This window comes from Carlito syrichta, unplaced genomic scaffold (assembly GCF_000164805.1).
Source record: "Carlito syrichta isolate Samal-C Ts95f unplaced genomic scaffold, Tarsius_syrichta-2.0.1 Scaffold306579, whole genome shotgun sequence".
NCBI classification, from domain to species: domain Eukaryota; kingdom Metazoa; phylum Chordata; class Mammalia; order Primates; family Tarsiidae; genus Carlito; species Carlito syrichta.
Genome location: NW_007250675.1, coordinates 50,846 through 69,674, shown reverse-complemented (window position 1 = coordinate 69,674; position 18,829 = coordinate 50,846). Strand labels below are relative to the sequence as shown.

General features: G+C 50.2%; 2 protein-coding genes across 3 annotated transcripts in view; one reads left to right on the top strand and one right to left on the bottom strand.

The window, feature by feature from the left end:
* Nucleotides 1-1,324: 1,324 nt before the first annotated feature.
* On the top strand, nt 1,325-10,506 carry YPEL1 (yippee like 1). Of its 2 annotated transcripts, none has more exons than XM_021715052.1 (4): nt 1,325-1,605; nt 6,936-6,970; nt 7,398-7,506; nt 9,311-10,506. In XM_021715052.1, the coding sequence occupies exons 1-4, from the start codon at nt 1,489-1,491 to the stop codon at nt 9,398-9,400; spliced, it is 351 nt and encodes a 116-aa protein (XP_021570727.1). In that variant the 5' UTR covers nt 1,325-1,488; the 3' UTR covers nt 9,401-10,506. The 2 variants fall into 2 exon arrangements, with proteins under 2 accessions (XP_021570727.1, XP_008061290.1); XM_008063099.1 differs by having other exon boundaries at nt 6,927-6,970.
* A 1,500-nt stretch (nt 10,507-12,006) lies between these two features.
* The window catches only part of PPIL2 (peptidylprolyl isomerase like 2), a 34,350-nt gene continuing 27,527 nt past the window's right edge, over nt 12,007-18,829 (bottom strand). Inside the window, exons 15-20 of the mRNA XM_021715049.1 lie at nt 16,673-16,729; nt 15,907-15,979; nt 15,747-15,809; nt 15,619-15,651; nt 15,182-15,304; nt 12,007-12,965 (exon numbers count right to left, since the gene is read on the bottom strand). Coding sequence (XP_021570724.1) covers nt 12,870-12,965; nt 15,182-15,304; nt 15,619-15,651; nt 15,747-15,809; nt 15,907-15,979; nt 16,673-16,729 — 445 coding nt within the window. The 3' untranslated portion in view covers nt 12,007-12,869. The remainder of the gene's footprint in view (nt 12,966-15,181; nt 15,305-15,618; nt 15,652-15,746; nt 15,810-15,906; nt 15,980-16,672; nt 16,730-18,829) is intronic.

The window sequence follows — 18,829 nt, the reverse complement described above, 5'->3', positions numbered from 1 at the left end:
TGGCGATCCACCTCAGCCTTCCAAGTAGCTGGAACTACAGGCGCGCGCTACCACGCCTGGCTAATTTTTTTGATTTATTGTGTAGAGATGAGGTCTCACCAAGTTGCCCAGGCGGGTCTTGAACCCGCGGACTCAGGCAGTTCACCTTGGCCTCCCAAAGTGCAGGATTACAGGCTGAGCCACCGAGCCCGGCGTTTGAAGAGTTTTTAAAGTTTGCATTTAGGCCTTTAACCCATTTTGAGTTAATTTTTGTATATAGTATTAGATAAGGGTCCAACTTTATTTATTTATCTGTTTGTTTGTTTGTTTGTTTTTTAAGACGGGATCTCACTCCATCACCTGGGCTGGAGTGCAGTGGCATGATCATGGACTCACTGCAGCCTCAACCTGCTTGCTCAAGTGATCCTCCCACCTTGGCCTCCCAAAGTTCTGGAATTATAGGCATGAACCACTGTGCTTGACCTAGTTATTTGTTTATTTTGGCAGGTAAATACTCAGTTGTTCCAGCATCATTTGTTGAAAAAGACTGCCCTTTCCCTCATTGAATGGTCCTGGCACCTTGTCGATGATCATTTGACTATATATGAGGGTTTATTTCTGGACAGATAAGTGATTTCTTAAAGATTAATTAACATTAGTTCCACCACTCCTATTCATAAATGTCTTGGTACTTTGAGTCATACTTCCAGAGTTGGGGCAGACTATACCCAGCCCTGCCAGGAGTATTCAGAGTCTTGGTACTGCTTTTTTCTGTTTTCCAAAGCCAAGCATGGTCTAACATGTATTTGACCAAATGTTGTTCTCGAATTTTTTGTATGTAGGGCCGGGCATGGTGGCTCATGCCTGTAATCCCAGTACTTTGGGAGGCAGTGGCGAGCGTATTACCTGAGCCAGGGAGGCGAGACCAGCCTGGGCAACTAGGTGAGACCTCACCTTTACAGTAAATCAAAAAATTAGCTATGCGTGGTGGCTACTTGGAAGGCTGAGGTGGAAGGATCACCTGAGCCACACAAGTCAAGGCCGCAGTAGCCATGATCATGCCACTGCATCCAGCCCGGGCAACAGAGGGAGACTCCGACATAAAAATATATATATGTTTGTATACAAATGGAGTTCACTTGCCACTTTCTAACCAACTTCACATAGAATGGCCAAGCAGTGCCTGAGTGTGAATCCTTTTTATGTGAAGTTGGTAAGAAAGAGTTTGATCTTGAACTTCAGCTCTGGCTGCAGCCCTTGCTTCCAAACATGCACCTCCTCCAAGCCCTTCTTCAGGTAGCTTGCTCTCTCTAACCGGTGGCTTTGTCTGATTCGTTGACAGATTGTGACATTTTTCTCTCATCCCAGCTGTGTGGACAGTGCCACACGCCCTCCTGAACAACGACGGCTCTTGCGTGCATCTTGCGGTGTTTCATTTGCCAGAGAGCCCAGCAGAGCCTCGTTACTGCCAGAGCCAGTACTGAGTTGAGTGAGGAGTGCCCAGCAGAGATGGTGAAAATGACAAAGTCCAAAACCTTCCAAGCTTACCTGCCGAACTGTCACCGAACATACAGCTGCATCCACTGCAGAGCCCACCTGGCCAACCACGATGAGCTGATCTCTAAGGCAAGTGTCAAAAGTTGATACAACACCCGTAGCATGTGGTTGTTTATCATTGTGGTACCTGCATAGTAGACAGATATTGAACTGTCACAAGACTTCCTGAATTTGGGGTGTCCTGAAGGTCTGGAGCCTCTGGGCAGCATTGGTGAAAGCTGTGTGTGTGTTAAGTGTGGCCACACCATGATCTTGGGCATGGTCTTGGCACAATGGGCTGGTTTTAGGGGTCCTGGCCACTGGGACTCCTGTGGATTACCAGGGGCAGGATAGTCAGTATTTCTCAGAGCAGTACAGTTAATGTAAAACCAGAGAGGCTTGAAGGAACAAGGGAGTCTAGATAATCTGCAGAAATCACTTAATAATAAGGGAATTAAGACATGTTTTAAAGCCAGGCATGGTGGCTCACGCCTGTAATCCTTGCACTTTGGGAGGCCGAGGTGAGAGGATTGCGTGAGCTCAGGGGTTCGAGACCAGCTGAGCAACTTGGCCAGAGCTCATCTCTACAATATCAAAAAATTGGCCAGGCTTGGTGGCACATGCTTGTGGTTCCAGCTACTAGGAAGGCTGAGGTGAAAGGGTTGCTTGAGCCCAGCAGGTCAAGTCTGCAGTGGCTGTGAATGTGCCACTGCACTCCAGCTTGGGTGACAGAGTAAGACTCCCACTCCAAAAAAAAAGACATGTTTTAAACTCAGCATGGTTGGGAAGGAAAGGGGCTGCTCAGGAAAACCCTGGGAGGGGGCATCTGCCTTGGCCAGGATCTGTGGGCACCCTGCAGTAAAGCTCAGCTGGGCTCCATGTGGGGGCCACTGGCACCCCTGGGGTATAAACAGGAACGCCCACATCTGCCCTCTCAAGCCAAGTCCCTTATTAGCAGCTTCTGATATTTATAGTCAACCAGTGGTGAACACTTAGAACAATCCAGATGCCAAGCTAATACTCACTCTGGAGACGACAGCCTCTATCACCATCCTCAGCAAAGCAAGGCTTCCACACATCTTCAGGAGGTCATGACCCCTGACCCATCCTCAGCTGGAAAATAGCTCCCCACCCACCCTCACAAGTCATGACCCCCCACCTACTCTCAGCAGGATCATGACACTCCCACTCATCCTCAGCAAGGCCATTACCTCTGACCCACCCTCAGCAGGTTCATGACCCCCAACTCATCCTCGTGAGCTGCATGAACCTCATGCTGCTTTGGAAAGAAAGCTTGTCAGGAGGTTGTGCCTTCAGGAATCTTTTCTTAGGCTTCTCATTTTAGAACAAGAACATTGCATCTACTTGATTTTCAGTAGACGATAATGGGAGGTTGTTAGTTTCTGCCCATCGTATGGAATAAACACTGGCAGAGAAGGCAGAGTTTCTGCTCTCTCGTTACTTCTGGGGCTTCGTGGTCCATTTGGAGGTGTCAGGTAGGATGTGGAGTCCCCTCACTCACCAGTTCTTTAGCATGCCCAAGGCAGGTCCGGGGTGTGTAACCGCATGGCAGGTTAATGAAAGGTGGGCAGCTCTGGGCCTCCAGGTATGTGCAGTGCAGCTGTGCCCTCTCTGAGCCTATCACCCCTGCGTGTGGGCCATGTCCTTTCACCTGAGCAGGTGGTCAGTGTTGGGCACCACGCACGGTCTTTTCTCTGAAGCATGCCAGGTACATTCATCATCAGGTGGGTCAAGAGGAACTGGGGATGCTGCTTTTGCAGACCCAAAGCCACTGAGCTGGTTTAAAACCACTTTAAGAGCAGAAGCCTGCCAGGAAGTCAGTAGAAAACATTCATTACCCTAAATGGTCACTTCAGGTTGAAAAAATGCCAAGAACCGAGCTCTCTAAGTACATAGGCTGCCAGCCTTGCAGACTTTGCTCTCACTGAGGCTGAAGATGACAGTCCTCCCTCCATGGGACTCCATATGGAGGAGGTTCTGGAGACTGAAGAACCTGATCACGTGACAGAGCCCAGCACAGAGGAGGCTGGAGGCACTGTCTTGACAGTCCATATTTGTCTTCTTCCAAGGGAGCTTGTTCTTGTCTGAAGGTCTGGTTGCTAGAAGGCTCTATCTGGTTAGTGGGAATGTCTGCCACACCACCTGTTTTGTAAAGTTTTATGGGATCACAGCCATGCTCAGGTGTTTAGAGAGTAGTTGGATCAGAGACTACATGGCCCTAAGCTATTTATCTACTGGCCCCCACTCTGGCAAGGCTAAGCTCAAAATCTGAATCCCAGAGCTGTGCCTATCACTGAACTAGACTCTGTTTAAAAAATAAAGACCAGCCGGGCTCGGTGGCTCAGCCTGTAATCCCGCGCTTTGGGAGGCTGAGGTGAGTGGATTGCCTGAACCCACAGGTTCAAGACCCGCCTGGGCAACTTGGCAAGACCTCATCTCTACAATAAATCAAAAAATCAGCTGGGCATGGTAGTGCGTGCCTGTAATTCCGGCTCCTTGGAAGGCTAGAACCCAGCAGGTCGAGGTTACAGTGGCCGGGAGTGGCCACTGCACTCCAGTCTGGGTGACAGAGTGAGACTCCAACTCAAAAAAAAAAAAAAAAAATAAGGACCTTCAGAATAGGTGAGCAACATAGAAAATTCAGTTTAGAAAACTGAAGACTGATGAGGGTGTGTGCAAAGTATATAAAATGATTATTAGTGAAATTGAACATAGAATATTTCTTTTTTTTTTTTCTGAGTTGGGGTCTCACTCTGTCACCCATGCTGGAGTGCAGTGGCAAGCTCACAGCCACTGCAGTCTCGACCTGCTGGGCTCAGATAATCCTTCCGCCTCAGCCTCCCAAGTAGCTGGAGCCACTGGCATGTGCCACCACACCTGGCTAATTTTTTGATTTATTGTAGAGACGAGGTCTCACGATGTTTCTCAGGGTGGTCTCAAACCCCTGAGCTCAGGCAGTCCACTCGCCTCTGCCTCCCAAGGTGCTGGGATTACAGATTTGAGTCACTGCACCTGGCAGAATAATATTTCTAATCCTAGAAAACCACTTAAGGTAATGGTCCTTTATAAGGCCGAAAGCTGTATTTTTAAATCAAAATGCTACCAGTATCAGGCTAGGTAGAAAAGAGCCTTCTTAATCTCAGTGCCTTAAAACAAGGTTTACTTCATGCTCAGGTAAGATGTTTATCAAGGGACAACTGGGGGCCTTTTTTTTTTAATTACAAAAGAAACTATTGCTTATAATCACACATTAAAATAATGTGTATGTATAAAGTAAAAAATAAGACATACTTCTTCCTCCTGTCTATGTTCATTTCATTCCTTGGAGTGATCACTGCTAGTCATTTGGCATGAGGTGAGGTTTTTTTTTTAATCTATAGAAATACATTTTCACTTTATTTACTATTTATTTATTTTAGTTGGAGTCTCACTCTGTCGCCCAGGCTGGGGTGCAGTGGCATACTTACAGCTATGGAGGCTACCTCAGCCTCGACCTGCTGGGCTCAAGCAATCCTTCTACCTCAGCCTTCCAAGTAGCTGGAACCACAGGCACACACCACAACACTTGGCTAATTTTTTAATTATTGTAGTGACAGGGTCTTGCCAAGTTGCCCGGGCTGGTCTCAAACCCCTGGGCTCAGACAGTCCTCTCGCCTCTGCCTCCTAAAGTGCTGGGATTATAGGCATGAGCCACCGTGCCTGGCCACATTTTCACTTTAAATACAGGGCCCATGTGACATGCATTTCACACTAGCCTACTTAATATTCCATCACTGTTCCCCCCGTTCCCAGCCCTGTGTGAATTCCAGATGTAGACACGGTTGTTTACTCACTTACTGATGGGCATCTGACTTACATTTTTTTCTCAATTATGAATGCTGGAACAATTATCATTCTTGTCACATTTCCTTTTGTACTCAAGCTGGTTTGTTCTTCAAAGTAAGTTATTAGAAGTGGAACTGCTGGGTCCTACAGTATGTGACTTTTACATTTAGAGAATGTCGAGTTGTGCTCCAGTCAACAATCCTCACAGTCATTTGAATGTGTGCTAGGGCAGTAGACCAAAAAAACACCCACGGAAGTGTTTTTTTTGTTTTGTTTTATTTTTTTAGTCAGGGTTTCTCTCTGTTGCCCAGGCTGGAGTGCAGTGGCACGATCACAGCTCACCACAGCCTCCAACTCCTGGTCTCAAGCAATTCTCTTGCATCAGCCTCACTAGTAGCTGGGACTACAGGTGAGCACCACCACGTCTGGCTAATTGTTTTTTGTTGTTGTTGCTGTTGTTGGGTTTTTTGTTTTGGTGGAGTTAAAGTCTTGCTATGTTGCCCAGTCTGGTCTTGAACTCCTGGGCTGAAGCAATACTCCCCGCTACCTCCAGCTTCCTAAAGTGCTAGGATTACAGGCCTGAGCCACTGTGCCCAGCCTGCATTTCTTTATTTTTGAAGTTGACTGTGTTTGGTCATCTGAGACTCACATGGAAGCAAATGAGCCTCCCATGCAGTGTTCCCCCGTCCCGTTTGGTAGAAAGTTGTGGAGCTTGAAGCTTGACCAGAGTTTGTCAGGAGCACAGATGCCCTCTTTGGATCCTTTACAGTTAACCCCTTAGAACACACAAATACACTACGAGCCACTTCCTAACTAGTAACATGGAGAGATGTCACTGGAAGGGCCTTTTCTTTAGAGCCATTTTGGGCTGTGACTGGATTTCTTTTTTATTTTAGTGAGAAAGTATGGAAATACAGTGATAAACCACTTTAGAAGATGCAGGAGAGCATTTGGGTGACCTGTGGTTTTCGGGTAGAAAAGCTCTTTCATGACCCTATCTTGCTTAGATGAAATTGTCTAAGCTGATGAAGCTCACCATTGTGAAACTGATTTTGCTTTGATTCTGCAAGTATACAGTCACTTGCATAATGTTGAAGTGAGCAGAGTCAGCCACTTTCTGACACAGTCTAGACACAAAAACAGTCTGTGGCTCTGTTTCATGGCCGTTATTACTAGAGGTGGAGTTTTGGACGGTGGTGCTGGTGTCTCCTGTGCTCTTTTGTATCCTGTCCTGGTGCAACTAACAGCACCGCCACGCAGCCCCAGGGTTTCTAGTCTTCCCAGGCCTGGCTGACTGCTCTCCTGGGTCCAGGCTGTCCTCCTTGATGGCTGTCCTGGGTCCAGGCTGTCCTCCTGGTGGCTTCCCTCCTGGGTGACTGGCCTCCTAGGCAGCAGTCATTTTGGGTCCAGGCTGTCCTCCTGGGTCCAGGTTGTCCTCCTAGGTGGCTTCTCTTACTCTGCATGGTGCTCGCAGCCCGCCTTCATTCTCTATCATTTGAGAATGCAAAACTCACCTTCCCTTGCCTCGCTGCAGCCATCTCATCATGCCTTCTTCTTCTTTGCAGTCCTTTCAGGGAAGTCAGGGACGAGCCTACCTCTTCAATTCCGTGTGAGTAGCTGGCACTAGTCTGCCGGGAGGCTCGGGTTCCTGTGGCATGGGAGGGCATTGATGGCATCTGAACATCCCCTGTGTAATTATTCAAAGCTGGAACATGTAAATGGAGTTCCATCTGCAGTCTCGAATTACCCAGTGTCTTTTTGTGACCTGGAAGAATCTATTTTCCCTGTCCAGGAATTTTTGAAAGCCTAATTAACTTCTCCGAGAACCAAGCTCCCCCTAGCCTGTCCTATCTTGGGATTCTTGTCGGGAGAAAAAAAGTACTTCCTCCCGTTAAAGGAGGTGGTGGGCAGGGGTGGGGAGCTGAGAGGGCACAGTGTAGTTCTCGGTAAAGTTCCTGGCATCTGGTAACTTTTGTCTGGCGGGTCCTGCTGAGGGGCAGGGCAGGCCTTCAGCGGTGGCCCTTCTGTCCCTGTAGGGTGAACGTGGGCTGTGGCCCTGCGGAGGAGCGGGTCCTTCTCACTGGGCTTCATGCGGTCGCAGACATCTACTGTGAGAACTGTAAGACGACACTCGGGTGGAAATATGTGAGTACCTGACACACACAGCAACGGCAACTAATCTGCCCCCGTGTAAACCCTGATAGACAACAGAGCACCATGCTTTCAAGTCGCATCTCTTTGAAAGCTGACTCGATACAATAGCTGCAGCGGGAACCCCTGACCAGCAAACCTGCAAACCTCTCTGTGCCAGGCCTGCTGGGTGGAACTCTTCACTAGCTCCTTCCTCCTCCACGACCTTGATGTGAAAGTCACCGTCTCCTCCCATCTCCAGCCTTGCCTCTCTCTACCTCACAGGGATCTACAGCCCAAAGCTGCCAGCCTGCCCCCTGCCCCTTGAGGCCCTGCACCCCCTTCCCTGCTCCTCCCACACTGGCTCTGAGGTCTCTGGACATTCCTCTTCCTCCTGAGCCCTTGGCTGAGACCTCCCCTCCCCTCTCCTCCCCTGGGCCACTTCAGTCTCCATAGTTTTGACTACCTGTGTGTTGATAGCTTCTCTCCTAGCAGGAGGTAGCTGGCCATCTCAGGGTTACTCCCATCCCCGACTTCTGGCACTTAAGAGGTACCATTTTGAAGGTATCTTCTGCCTTCTTTCTGACTCTGGTGTTCCTTAGGTCAGGGCCACCTGCTCTCCTTCTTTCTTGAATTCCTGTTCATGTCTGGTCTCCCAGATTTCCTGTGAGCTGTGAGGAGACACAGTACCCGGTCTTGAAAGGTACTCCCCAGGCTGGGCGTGGTGGCTCACGCCTATAATCCCAGCACTTTGGGAGGCCAAGGTGAGAGGATTGCTTGAGCCCACAGATTCAAGACCAGCCTGGGCAACTTGATGAGACCTCATCTCGACAGTAAATTAAAAAATTAGCCAGGCGTGGTGGTGTATGCCTGTAGTTCCAGCTACTTGGAAGGATGAGGTGGAAGGATCGCCGGAGCCCAGCAGATAGAGGCTGAGGTAGCCGTGAGCATGCCACACCACTGCACTCCAGCCTGAGTGACAGAGTGAGACTCCAACTAAAAAAAAAGAAAGAAAAGAAATGTGCTCCCCGAGGCCCACATGTGTCCGCAGCCCTCCTCCTGGTTACCTGCACCCGTCCCTGGCCCTCTTCCCAGAGCCCTTGCCCTCCCTTCTTGGCTACCTGGTATGTGCCTTTCTCTACTACTGCACCTGCTGCTTCCTGCTGGGACCACTCCTTTGTCTGCCACGAAGGACTCTCAGTCATCTGTGTCTCCAGCCTCTAATGCCAGGCCATGACAAAATGGCGAGGGAGTATGATAGAGGTGGTAAACTCCCCTCTTCTCCAGGCATCCTCAGCCCGTTTCCTTTGCTTTCCCTGCACCTACCTTCACTCTTGTTTTACACGGGATTCCCGAAAGTGTTGTGTTTTACACCTCTTCACGTCTCCTACATTGCCCACAGGTAGTAAATGTTCATTAAACAGGTTTGTATTAATATTGCCCTATAAGTTTAATGACGAGCTGAGTGTGGTGGTGTGCACCTGTAGTTTCAGCTACTTGGAAGGCTGAGACAGGAGGATTGCTTGATCCCAGGAGTTGGAGGCTGTAGTGAGCCATGATCACACCACTGTACTCCAGCCTGGGTGACAGCCTTGTCTCTTAAAAAAAGGGTTTAACGACACTTGCAAAGTAAACCTCTGCTTCCTCGGTGGACTTGTCACCTGGGACAGACCCCTCTCAGCACTGGGTCAGCAACAGCTTAGGGAACTTCGAGGTATATATAAAACTATAGACTTGGGGGTTTTGTCAGCAGTTCTGTGAACTTGAAAAATGAAACGGATTCTGTCCTGAAACCCCTCTCTGTGCTCTGCTTTTGCAGGAGCATGCCTTCGAGAGCAGTCAGAAGTATAAGGAAGGGAAATTCATCATTGAACTTGCCCACATGATCAAGGACAATGGTTGGGAGTAAAGTGAACACTTTCCTTTCTCTTTTGAATACTATTTTGTGAAAGAAACTATGAATGTGATAGAAACACAGGGCATCCTGGTGACATTTCCTGAACTTTAACCCTGCAGGCCGGCCATGTAGCTCTCAGCACCTGGAGGTCCCTCGCGACTCCTGGGTAAGGCATCCCCTCTCATCATTGGCTTCTTCATGTATGTGGTTGTTTCTGAAAATTTTCAACGACTTTTTTCTAATTTGCAAGTTCTAGAGGAAGAATTAACCAACTGACGACCTGTCTGCCTAGTCAGTATCTTCTTTTAACCTATGCCTTCAATATAGTTTGTGTTTCTTTAGTGTTCAACAGAAAACCAAACCAAGTCACCAAGACCACAGAGGCAGGGTCTCTTTAGAGAGTGAGTCTCACCTCTCCCTTTTTTTTAGAGTAAACGTATAAAAATTATAGCCCTTTTAATTTTCACAGTTTGCAAAACTATGAATTATCTATTCATAATCTTGCAGATGAACTGTTAAAGCATAGCGCTTAAGAATCTTCCAGAAGCGGTCAACAGACTTACACACTAAAGGCATTTTTAGCCTGATCAAAAACAGAGGACAGCACAGATAACATTTTAGTTAGTATGAGTAGAGTGATGTGCCTAGTGGAACATCTTGTTTAAGCCACTAGTTTCCTTATCTAGAAAGCAGGTGAACTAGTCATAGAGACGACTGCCCCAGGGCATGGAGAGGTGACATCCTCGTGGGGTCTGCTCCAGGGGTGGCACCCTCAGGGGTGACAGTGGCTTAGGTGTCCAGTGGCTGGTCCGTGTAGTTATAGAGTAACACACTGGCCCAAGGAAAAGTCAGATTTCATTTTCTACCCTGGATGTACTTGAAGAAAAAGAATTATTTTTACATAGGAAAGAGGCCAGAACCAACAGGAAAAACTTCAAAACTTGAGATTTGCCAGATTGTTCTAAACTTTTTTCAGAAGAAGTTAAAGTTGCGAGACCTTTGTAAATGAAGACATCTGGTTTGCTGACTATGTCGCCCTCCCTGCCTGTGCTGTCATGTGAACTGACAGTAGGGAACTGTGCGATCTCCTAAGTACTGTTTTAAGTTATGCTTCCCCTCCACCCATGCCTCCACAGGGAGTGAGTGCTACATGAGGCTTTGGCACCAACTTGCAGAAAGTGAAGGCCAAAAACCGTTCCCAGATAAGTTTGGGTTTTTGACATTCAGTAACCCTACTCGGAGCAGAGGGCTTGGGGGAGGTGGAGAGGCAGGAGGGAGGAGAGCCCAGTGCCCAGATAATATTCCTCAGCCTGGTGGGTGGCTCTGAAGTGACCTTTAGGCCAGGCTAGTCTAGTGGCAGTACAAACTGGTGAGGGCAATGAGAACATGGCCTCCAACCCCATCCTAAGCCCAGACCCATGGCCAATACAGGCCCTGGGCTGTGCCCACTCTGGCTCACTGCCCACCCTAGAGTGTGGCTTTGGGTGCCATCTCCTTGCCCAAGACTTAAAAGCCTTGGAGGGTGGGAAACGCCTTTGTCAGGCCCTGTGACCCAGTGGGCACAGCGGGCAGCCCTGAGACACATCAACTCAGCAGGAGCAGCAGTGGCAGACGTTCCTCTAAGCACATCCTCCATTTTAAAAAGGAAGGAATCTTTATCCAGCTTCATGAGCTGCTGTGCTTGGCTGTGGCCCAGCAAACTGCTTTGTCCTGGAGCTGGTTGCCCTGTGAATCCAGGCTGGCCATGCAGGCTGTCTCCTGAGCTAGTGTGCTGCTGTCCAAAGCGTGGGGCTGCTGCTTGCCACTGGGCCCTGGATGCCAGTCTCAACCCTGAAGGGGCTTCCTCACAAGCTGGCACATTAAGTCACCATGGCTGTGGCTTCAGTCCGTCATCTGTGACTGTGAAAGGGGTGAAAAACACCTTCCCTGCTGGAGGAATTCATACTAATTGAAAGCTAAAGCAGATCCTTTCCTTCTAGGCTTCATTTCTCTCACACGTGGGAACCAGCCTCCAAGGCCCCACAGGACGAGGAGAAATGGTCAGAGGGCTCGTGCTGTCACCAAACTGCTGGGGATACTCAAGAGCAGCCCGGTTCCTGAGCGTCTTTGTAAAATACTTCACTTAAATTGAAGAATCTGGCTGGGCAAGGTGGCTCATACCTATATTCCCAGCACTTTGGGAGGCTGAGGTGGGAGGATTACTTGAGCCCAGGAGTCTGAGACCAACCTGGGCAAAATAGTGAGACCCCTATCTCTACAAAAAATTAAGATTAGCTGGGTGTGGTGGTGTATTCCTGTAGTCTCAGGTACTCAGGAGGCTGAAGCAGGAGGATCACTTGAGCCTAGAAGGTTGGGGCCGCAGTGAGCCATGATCGCACTACTGTACCCCAGCCTGGGCAAGAGCCAGACCTGTCTCTAAAAACAAAAAAAAAAAATTGAAGAGAGAATCTTCTAAAATGTCTTCTGACCGATTTTTGTATATACTAAAATTCTATTTAAAGCTTTTATATGTTCTGGGCAAGTTTATGGCTCCTTCAATTTGAGCACTTTGGTTTTTGTATTGTCTTTTGTGATGGCATTGATTGAAAATTTTTTACTAGTACTCTTCTTATTTTGTATTTTTTTTTTTGTAATTGATACCAACAAAACTTTTATCACTTTTGTTGTTGGTCTTCCACAAAATACAAGCTCCTTTTTAAACCAAATGAACTGACCGTGAGCTGGCTTCAGGGGAAGTGATATTCACAAGACCATAACCAGATGAGCTGGTAAAGTGCTAGAATGTTCCACTCTCTTAAATTTCTAAACAGATATCATCCATCACTTTTATTTAAATTATTTAAACTAATTTTTCCTTGAGAGCAGTGGGAGGTAATGTCAAGATTATAAATGCATTTAACTTAAACTAGTGTCCCTGGCGCAATATATTTGCTTAAGAAATGTGGCTTTGTTGTTTTATACACACACACACACACACACACACACACACACACACACACACAGTATTTTTATACCTTAACACCTATTCTTGATGGTATTTGTCAGATATTAAAAAGGATCAGAAATGAGAATTTTCCCAAGTCCTTTAATTGCCTGATGTCCTCACCAGGTAACTACAAAATCCAAGTGGTTTTAGTATCTAGAAAACTACAATTTAAGCTCTAAAACGAACTGCAGAAATTTAAGCCCTCATTTGCCAAAGGCCCTTGGTCCCTGTCCTCTGTCCTGGGGATGTGGGTCCTCATGGCCTTTCCCTACTGCGCAGGCCTCTGGGCGAGGCTGGAAGGTCACCAGTGGCTTGGAGCTGGTGGAAGTATCGCCAAGAGGAGCAGGACTCAAGCCCACGGGCCGGCTCCAGTCTCCCCTGTCTTCTGACCATGCTGCCAGGCGTTGGTCTTTGTCTGTCTGAGGTTTACAAATAAAGCTTTCTGATGTCCAGTGTCTCTTGAATCATGCCCACAAGTGGATGCGGCCAGGCTTCCTATGGTGCCACTGGAGCAGAGGCTGTCTTGGGGTCTCCAGCTCCTCCAGAGCCAAGGGCGGTACAGTCCTGCTTCTCTGTTCCTGCCATAAGGAGCTTTTGTGGATGGCCAGAGAAAAGCATAGGGATAGTTAGGGCCACTGCTACCTCCCCCATGCCAAGGGTAGGGCCATCCCCTCCCCACTTGGTCTTCGCCCCCACCTGTACCCCTAAGCCACAGGCACTGGCTTAGAGGCTTAGAGGGGTGTAGACATCTGGGTGGTCACACCCGGCTGGACTCCCTCTTTTGCAGAGCTGAGTCATCAGACCACCTGGGCCCAGACCAAGCTCAACTGAGGTCAGTGCCTGGCAGGAGGCATGAGGGCGTGGGATGTCCCCAAGAGCCCAGGGCCCCGACTGAAGATCATGGGCAGAGCTGGGCATCTGCAGAAGGACAGGCAGGAGAGGATGTGAAGGCAGCCAAGGCACAGACCTTGTTTGCAGCATGAGGCAGTCCCTGTTGGGGCAGACATGCCTGGCACAAGTCACCACGTGTGTGTGGAAGTAGATGGGGATGGGACAGGGAGGTGGGGAAGGCTCTGCACCCTCCAGGGAGACAAGGCTGGGCCTGTGCTCCAGCATCAAAGATGAGAAAAGGAAGTGCTAAGGTCCATTCTGGAAGCAAGCTGTCAAGGCGTGCTGACAGGTTCAAAGGCTTGGAGTGGGAGGAGAAAAACTAAGAACCAAGCCTAAGTTAGGGTTTAGTGTGATGAGCTGGAAAGGGGTGGTGGGCCACATCCTAGGGCAGGGTATCCCAATGAACTCTGACTGAGGTAAAGAGAAGCAAGGTAGCCGGGCTCGGTGGCACAGCCTGTAATCCCACGCCTTTGGGAGGCTGAGGTGAGTAGATTGCCTGAGCCCGCAGGTTCGAGACTCTCCTGGGCAGCGAGACCTCATCTCTACAATAAATAAAAAAATCAGCCGGGCATGGTGGCGCATGCCTGTAATTCCGGCTACTCGGAAGGCTGAGGCAGAAGGATCGCCAGAGCCCAGCAGGCAGAGGCTGCGGTAGCCAGGAGTGGCCACTGCACTCCAGTGTGGGCAACAGAGTGAGACTCCAACTCAAAAAAAATTTTTTAAATTAAAAAATAAAATAAAAGCAGCCTGTAATCCTAGCACTTCGGGAGCCCGCGGGTTTGAGACCAGCCCAGGCAACTTGGTGAGACTTCGTCTCTACAATAAAAAATAGCTGGCCGCGGTAGCATGTATCCATAATTCTGGCTACTCGGAAGGCTGAGGTAGAAGGATCTCTGGAGCCCAACAGGTTGACACTGGGGTGGCTATGAGCATGCGTGCCACTGCACTCTAGCCTGGGCGAAGAAGTGAGACTCCAACTCAAAAAAAAAACAGCCTCAGTGCTCCAGCCCAGGTCCTCAGCCTTCACAGCCAACAGGAGCGATTTAAAAAGTTTGTCAGGCTGGGTGTAGTGGCTCAAGCCTATAATCCTAGCACTTTGGGAGGCCGAGGCGAGAGGACTGCCTGAGCCCATGGGTTCAAGACCAGCCTGGGCAACATGGTAAGACTTTGTCTCTACACTAAATCAAAAAATTAGCTGGGCATGGTAGCACACGCCTATAGTTCCAGCTACTTGTAAGGCTGAGGCAGAAGGATCTGAACCCAGCAGGTTGAGGCTGCAGGGGCCAGGAGCATGCCACTGCACTCCAGCCTAGGCAACACAGAGACTCCAACTCAAAAAAAAAAAAAGGGGGGGGTTTTGTCAACACAGGCTGAGGGCCCCCCTTCCCAAAAAGCTCAGGTCTGAGAACATGTATTTCCAGCAAGGCCTAGGCAATGGCAGGGGACCACACTGATAGTGTATATAGGTCATCCCTGAGAAGATGACAGAAGACAGGGTAAGAGAACCAGAGTCGGAGCTGTACACGGTGGCACATGCCTGTGATCCCAGCTACTCAGGAGGCTGAGGTGGGAGGATCACTTGAGCCCAGGAGATCGAGGCCAGCCTGACCTACATGGTGAGATCCCGCCTTTAAAACAAAAAAAAGAAAACCAGAGTAGGGAGACACAGTCCTTCCTCACTAACCCAGCCTGCCCACTAGAGGCCTAGACCCCCGTCTGGGTCTAGGGCAGGCCCCGTGGCTTGAGGCTTTGGCTGGGCCAAAACCCTGGAAACAGAGCCAGGCCCCTTGGCACCAGGTAAGAGATGGGGAGGGTGTGGGCTCCCAGGAGCCAAGAAAGGGGACCCAGGCCACAGGCAAGAGCTTTATTGGACGGAAGGCAGGAGATGCGGACATGGCCCCAGTACTGCATCATACCAGGATCCAGAGCAGCCAGTCTGCTGCTACCAGGAGCTGAAGTCCCCAAAACCTCCACTGGGCTTTTTCTTGGCCACAGGGACAGCGGCACTGGTTGAGGGCTCTTCCTCTGCTGCTCGTTTCCTAGGAGAAAAGAGCCAGGCTCCAGCACCATGTGGTGCCAGGCCCTACTGGGAGCCTGTGACCTCGTGCCCTCCCACCTCCCATCTACACACAAGCCCCCAGTAGGCCTGCACCCCTAAACGTAAACTGCTGTTCCCACGTCCAGTGGTGTCTGAGTCCACCCTCAGGAAGCATCATGTAAAGCAGGAGATGCCAGCCCTGCCCACTTACGTGACAGCTGGATTGATGTACTTGCCCACCCCCTGGCGGTACGTCTGGGGTCCCTGGCTCCTCGCTTGGGGCTGGTTAGTCTTTACTTTGGTCTCTGGGGCCACCTCGAGCTGTGTCTTCTTCCGCTCCTCAGCGATCTGTGGCAGGACAGAGCTGTGTTGACCCTGGGCTGGAGGTGAGGAAAGAGGACCCACCCAGATCCCTCTCCAGGTGGCAGCATTGTGCCCCTCACCTGAGCATCAGCCTCCTCGTAGGGGTCCACAAACACCGTGGTGGTGTCGATGCGGATCTCCTCCTAGTGGCAGAGGGGGCTGAGTGTGCAGCAGGACCCTCCGTCCTGCCTGCCAGCTGGCTCCCAACCCCCTCCACCCCGCATCTCCCTGGGCACAGACCTTAGGGCGATCAGTTTTGGGGTCACTCTCCACATTCTCCATGGCTGTCAGTGTGTCAAAGCCCCCAACAACCCTGCAGCAGAAGATAGAGGCAGGTCTGCATGTGCCCAGGGCAGGGCAGGGCACCCTGCCCCCCTGCCCACTAGCTAAGTCCCCAAGGCCTGCCAGGAAGAGGGGCCTGAGAACAGTCCTGGGGCACTGAAGCCCTGCAGAGGCACCACACAGTCAGACTGGCCTGACAGTTCCTGGGCAGCAGCCAGGACAGGCAGGACCCAGGAGAGGCAAGGGTGGGTAGCTGACAACAGCTCTGGGCAAATCCACCTGATTTTATACATAAAGTTTTATTTGGACAGAAGCATGCCCATTTGTTTCTATACTGTCTACGTGTTTCCTGCTGCTACTGCACAGCTGGGTTGTTATCACAGAGAACATGTGGCCCAAAAGGCTGAAAAGACCACCCAGGTCTCTACAGAGAAGTCTGCTGACCCTTGGACTAAGAATGAAGAGAGATGCGTGGTCAGACACAAGGCTGCGGCGCCATAGATTCTGCACCAGGGCCAAGGCTCCTCCTCTCCAGAACCGAACGGGTATGGAGAACCATACCTCTCTGCCCACAGAGGTGCCAAGTCCAGCTCTGCACAGCCTCACCCCCGGCAGTGACAGCAGGGAGGACCCAGACTCAGGAGAAGACAGCAAGGGGGTACCAAGTGGGGAGGAACCTGCCTGGCCCACTGACTCCACAGACTAAATGAGCCACTTCTCTTACCGTCCAAAGATGGTGTGCTTCTTGTCGAGGTAGGCACAGGAACGAAACGTGATGAAGCTGGGGAGGAGGCGAGAGTGTTAGGGAGAGCATGGCGGCTTCCCTGCCGGCCTGCTTGGGCACACACCCGGAGCTACCCACCCTCCAGAGACACCCGTGTATGTGTGGCTCCCCCACCACCCATGGGGCAGGCTGTCAGCCAGGGCTGCCCAGCCCTCCAGAGCACCACTGCCCCCAGGAATTCCTGCTGCCCAGCTGCTGCCTGCCACCCATGGGGTGGACCCTGAGCCCGGAGCCAGCCTGCCTGTGCAGCCACTGTGGAGGTGGCTGGGATGAGGGGCAGGGCACATGGAAAGCCAACACCAGTTCCACCCATCAAGGGACCTACAGAAGGACCAAGGACTCCAAACCAGGAGAGAGCATGCAACAAAACCAGAATGGGAGTAAAGGTATGGGAAAGCAGGGTATGTAAGAAAGCATGGGGCTGATGTGACCTAAAGATAGGATGAAATCGAAACAACCAACAGCACTGCCACGGGCCAGGAGGGTCTGTCTGAAAGGAAGGCATTCATAACCTTGGATTTTAAACAGATGTCCTTCTTGACTTTTACCAGGAGAAACAGAAGAGGAGAAAAAGGAAAGAAATGTTAAAAGGGGTAACTAGAAAGCACCAAGTAAGACCATAGAAGGAAGGAGGCCAACGGGCAGGTTAAGTACACATGTAAGCTGTCAAGGAGGTGTGAACAGACACCCTTAGATGGAGACCCTGACAGGCTGAAAGGCAAAGGAAGGAAGACACCAGACAAAAGGCATCCAGATGGGTCATGGAAGAGAGTAGGCAGCCCTCCCCAGAGATGGCACACATAGACACAGCCTACACAGACTTTGCTAGTGAGAAACACAGGACTTAATCCCTAAGCTGCACTCACCTTCCAGTCAAGTAGGGACACACTCTTGAACCTTCCAGGTCTGACCACACTCAAACACACAAAGACACATCTACAAAAACGTCACACCTGCCACAGTGCAGACCTGAACTCTGACTCCAACTCTGACCTCTTGTTCAGTGATTTTTAACACAGTTGAGGAAGCTCGAAAGAGAAGGAAATAGGCCTGAACAGGAAGAAAATACAAGAATGATCCTAAAGACAGGTTCCAGTCAGGCATGGTGGCTAAAGCACATAATCCTAGCACTTTGGAAGGCCAAGGTGAGAGTTTGCCTAAGCCCGCGGGTTTGAGACCAGCCTGGGCAACATGGTGAGACCTTATCTCTACAGTAAATCAAAAAATTAGCCAGGCGTGGCAGCAGGTGCCTGTAGTTCCAGCTACTTGGAAGGCTAAGGTGGAAGGATCACCTGAGCCCAGCAGGTCAAGACTGCGGTGGTCATGAGCATGCCACTGCACTCCAGCCTGGGCAATAAGAGTGAGACTCCGACTCAAACACGAAGGAAAAAGAAGCACAAAACATATCACAATTAAAAGAGAAGGTAGCAGCTGGGCTCGGTGGCTCAGCCTGTAATCCCGTGCTTTTGGGAGACCAAGGTGGGTGGATTGCCTAAGCCTGCGGGTTCGAGACCCACCTGGGCAACTTGGCGAGACCTCATCTCTGCAATAAATAAAAAAATTTGCCAGGCGTGGTAGCACTCGCCTGTAGTTCCAGCTACTTGGAAGGCTGAGGCGGAAGGATCGGAGCCCAACAGGTTGAGGCCACGGTGGCCGGGAGCGTGTCACTGCCCTCCAGCCTGGGCGACAGAGTGAGACTCCAACTCAAAAAAAAAAGGTAGCAATGACCCAACAGCAGTTTTACAGGCTAGTTAAGCCAAAGAGTTAGAAATCAACAGTAAACGATAAGGCAAGCCCCCCCCAAACAACAACCAATCACACACCCAGCTGACCTGAGAACAGAAAGAATTAAAAGGAAGCTATCACAACAGGCAATGGAGATGGTATGTGCACTCCCCACCAAATGGCTGAGGTGCTTGTCTTCATGGCCAAGAGCCAGATGGTAAGCCAGAACGGAAGAGGCACAGAGACCCTGAGAGGCATCAGTTGAAGACAAAATGAAAAAGATAGCCGGGCTTGGTGGCTCAGCCTGTAATTCCGCGCCTTTGGGAGGCTGAGGTGAGTGAATTGCATGAGCCCGCGGGTTCGAGACCCGCC

Excerpts from the sequence above, each read along its gene's own strand:
- YPEL1 (XM_008063099.1), top strand. The coding sequence starts at position 1,489 with ATGGTGAAAATGACAAAGTCCAAAACCTTCCAAGCTTACCTGCCGAAC. Across the intron at positions 1,606-6,926 it reads ACGATGAGCTGATCTCTAAG|TCCTTTCAGGGAAGTCAGGG; the intron begins GCAAGTGTCAAA and ends TCTTCTTTGCAG. Across the intron at positions 6,971-7,397 it reads GCCTACCTCTTCAATTCCGT|GGTGAACGTGGGCTGTGGCC; the intron begins GTGAGTAGCTGG and ends CTGTCCCTGTAG.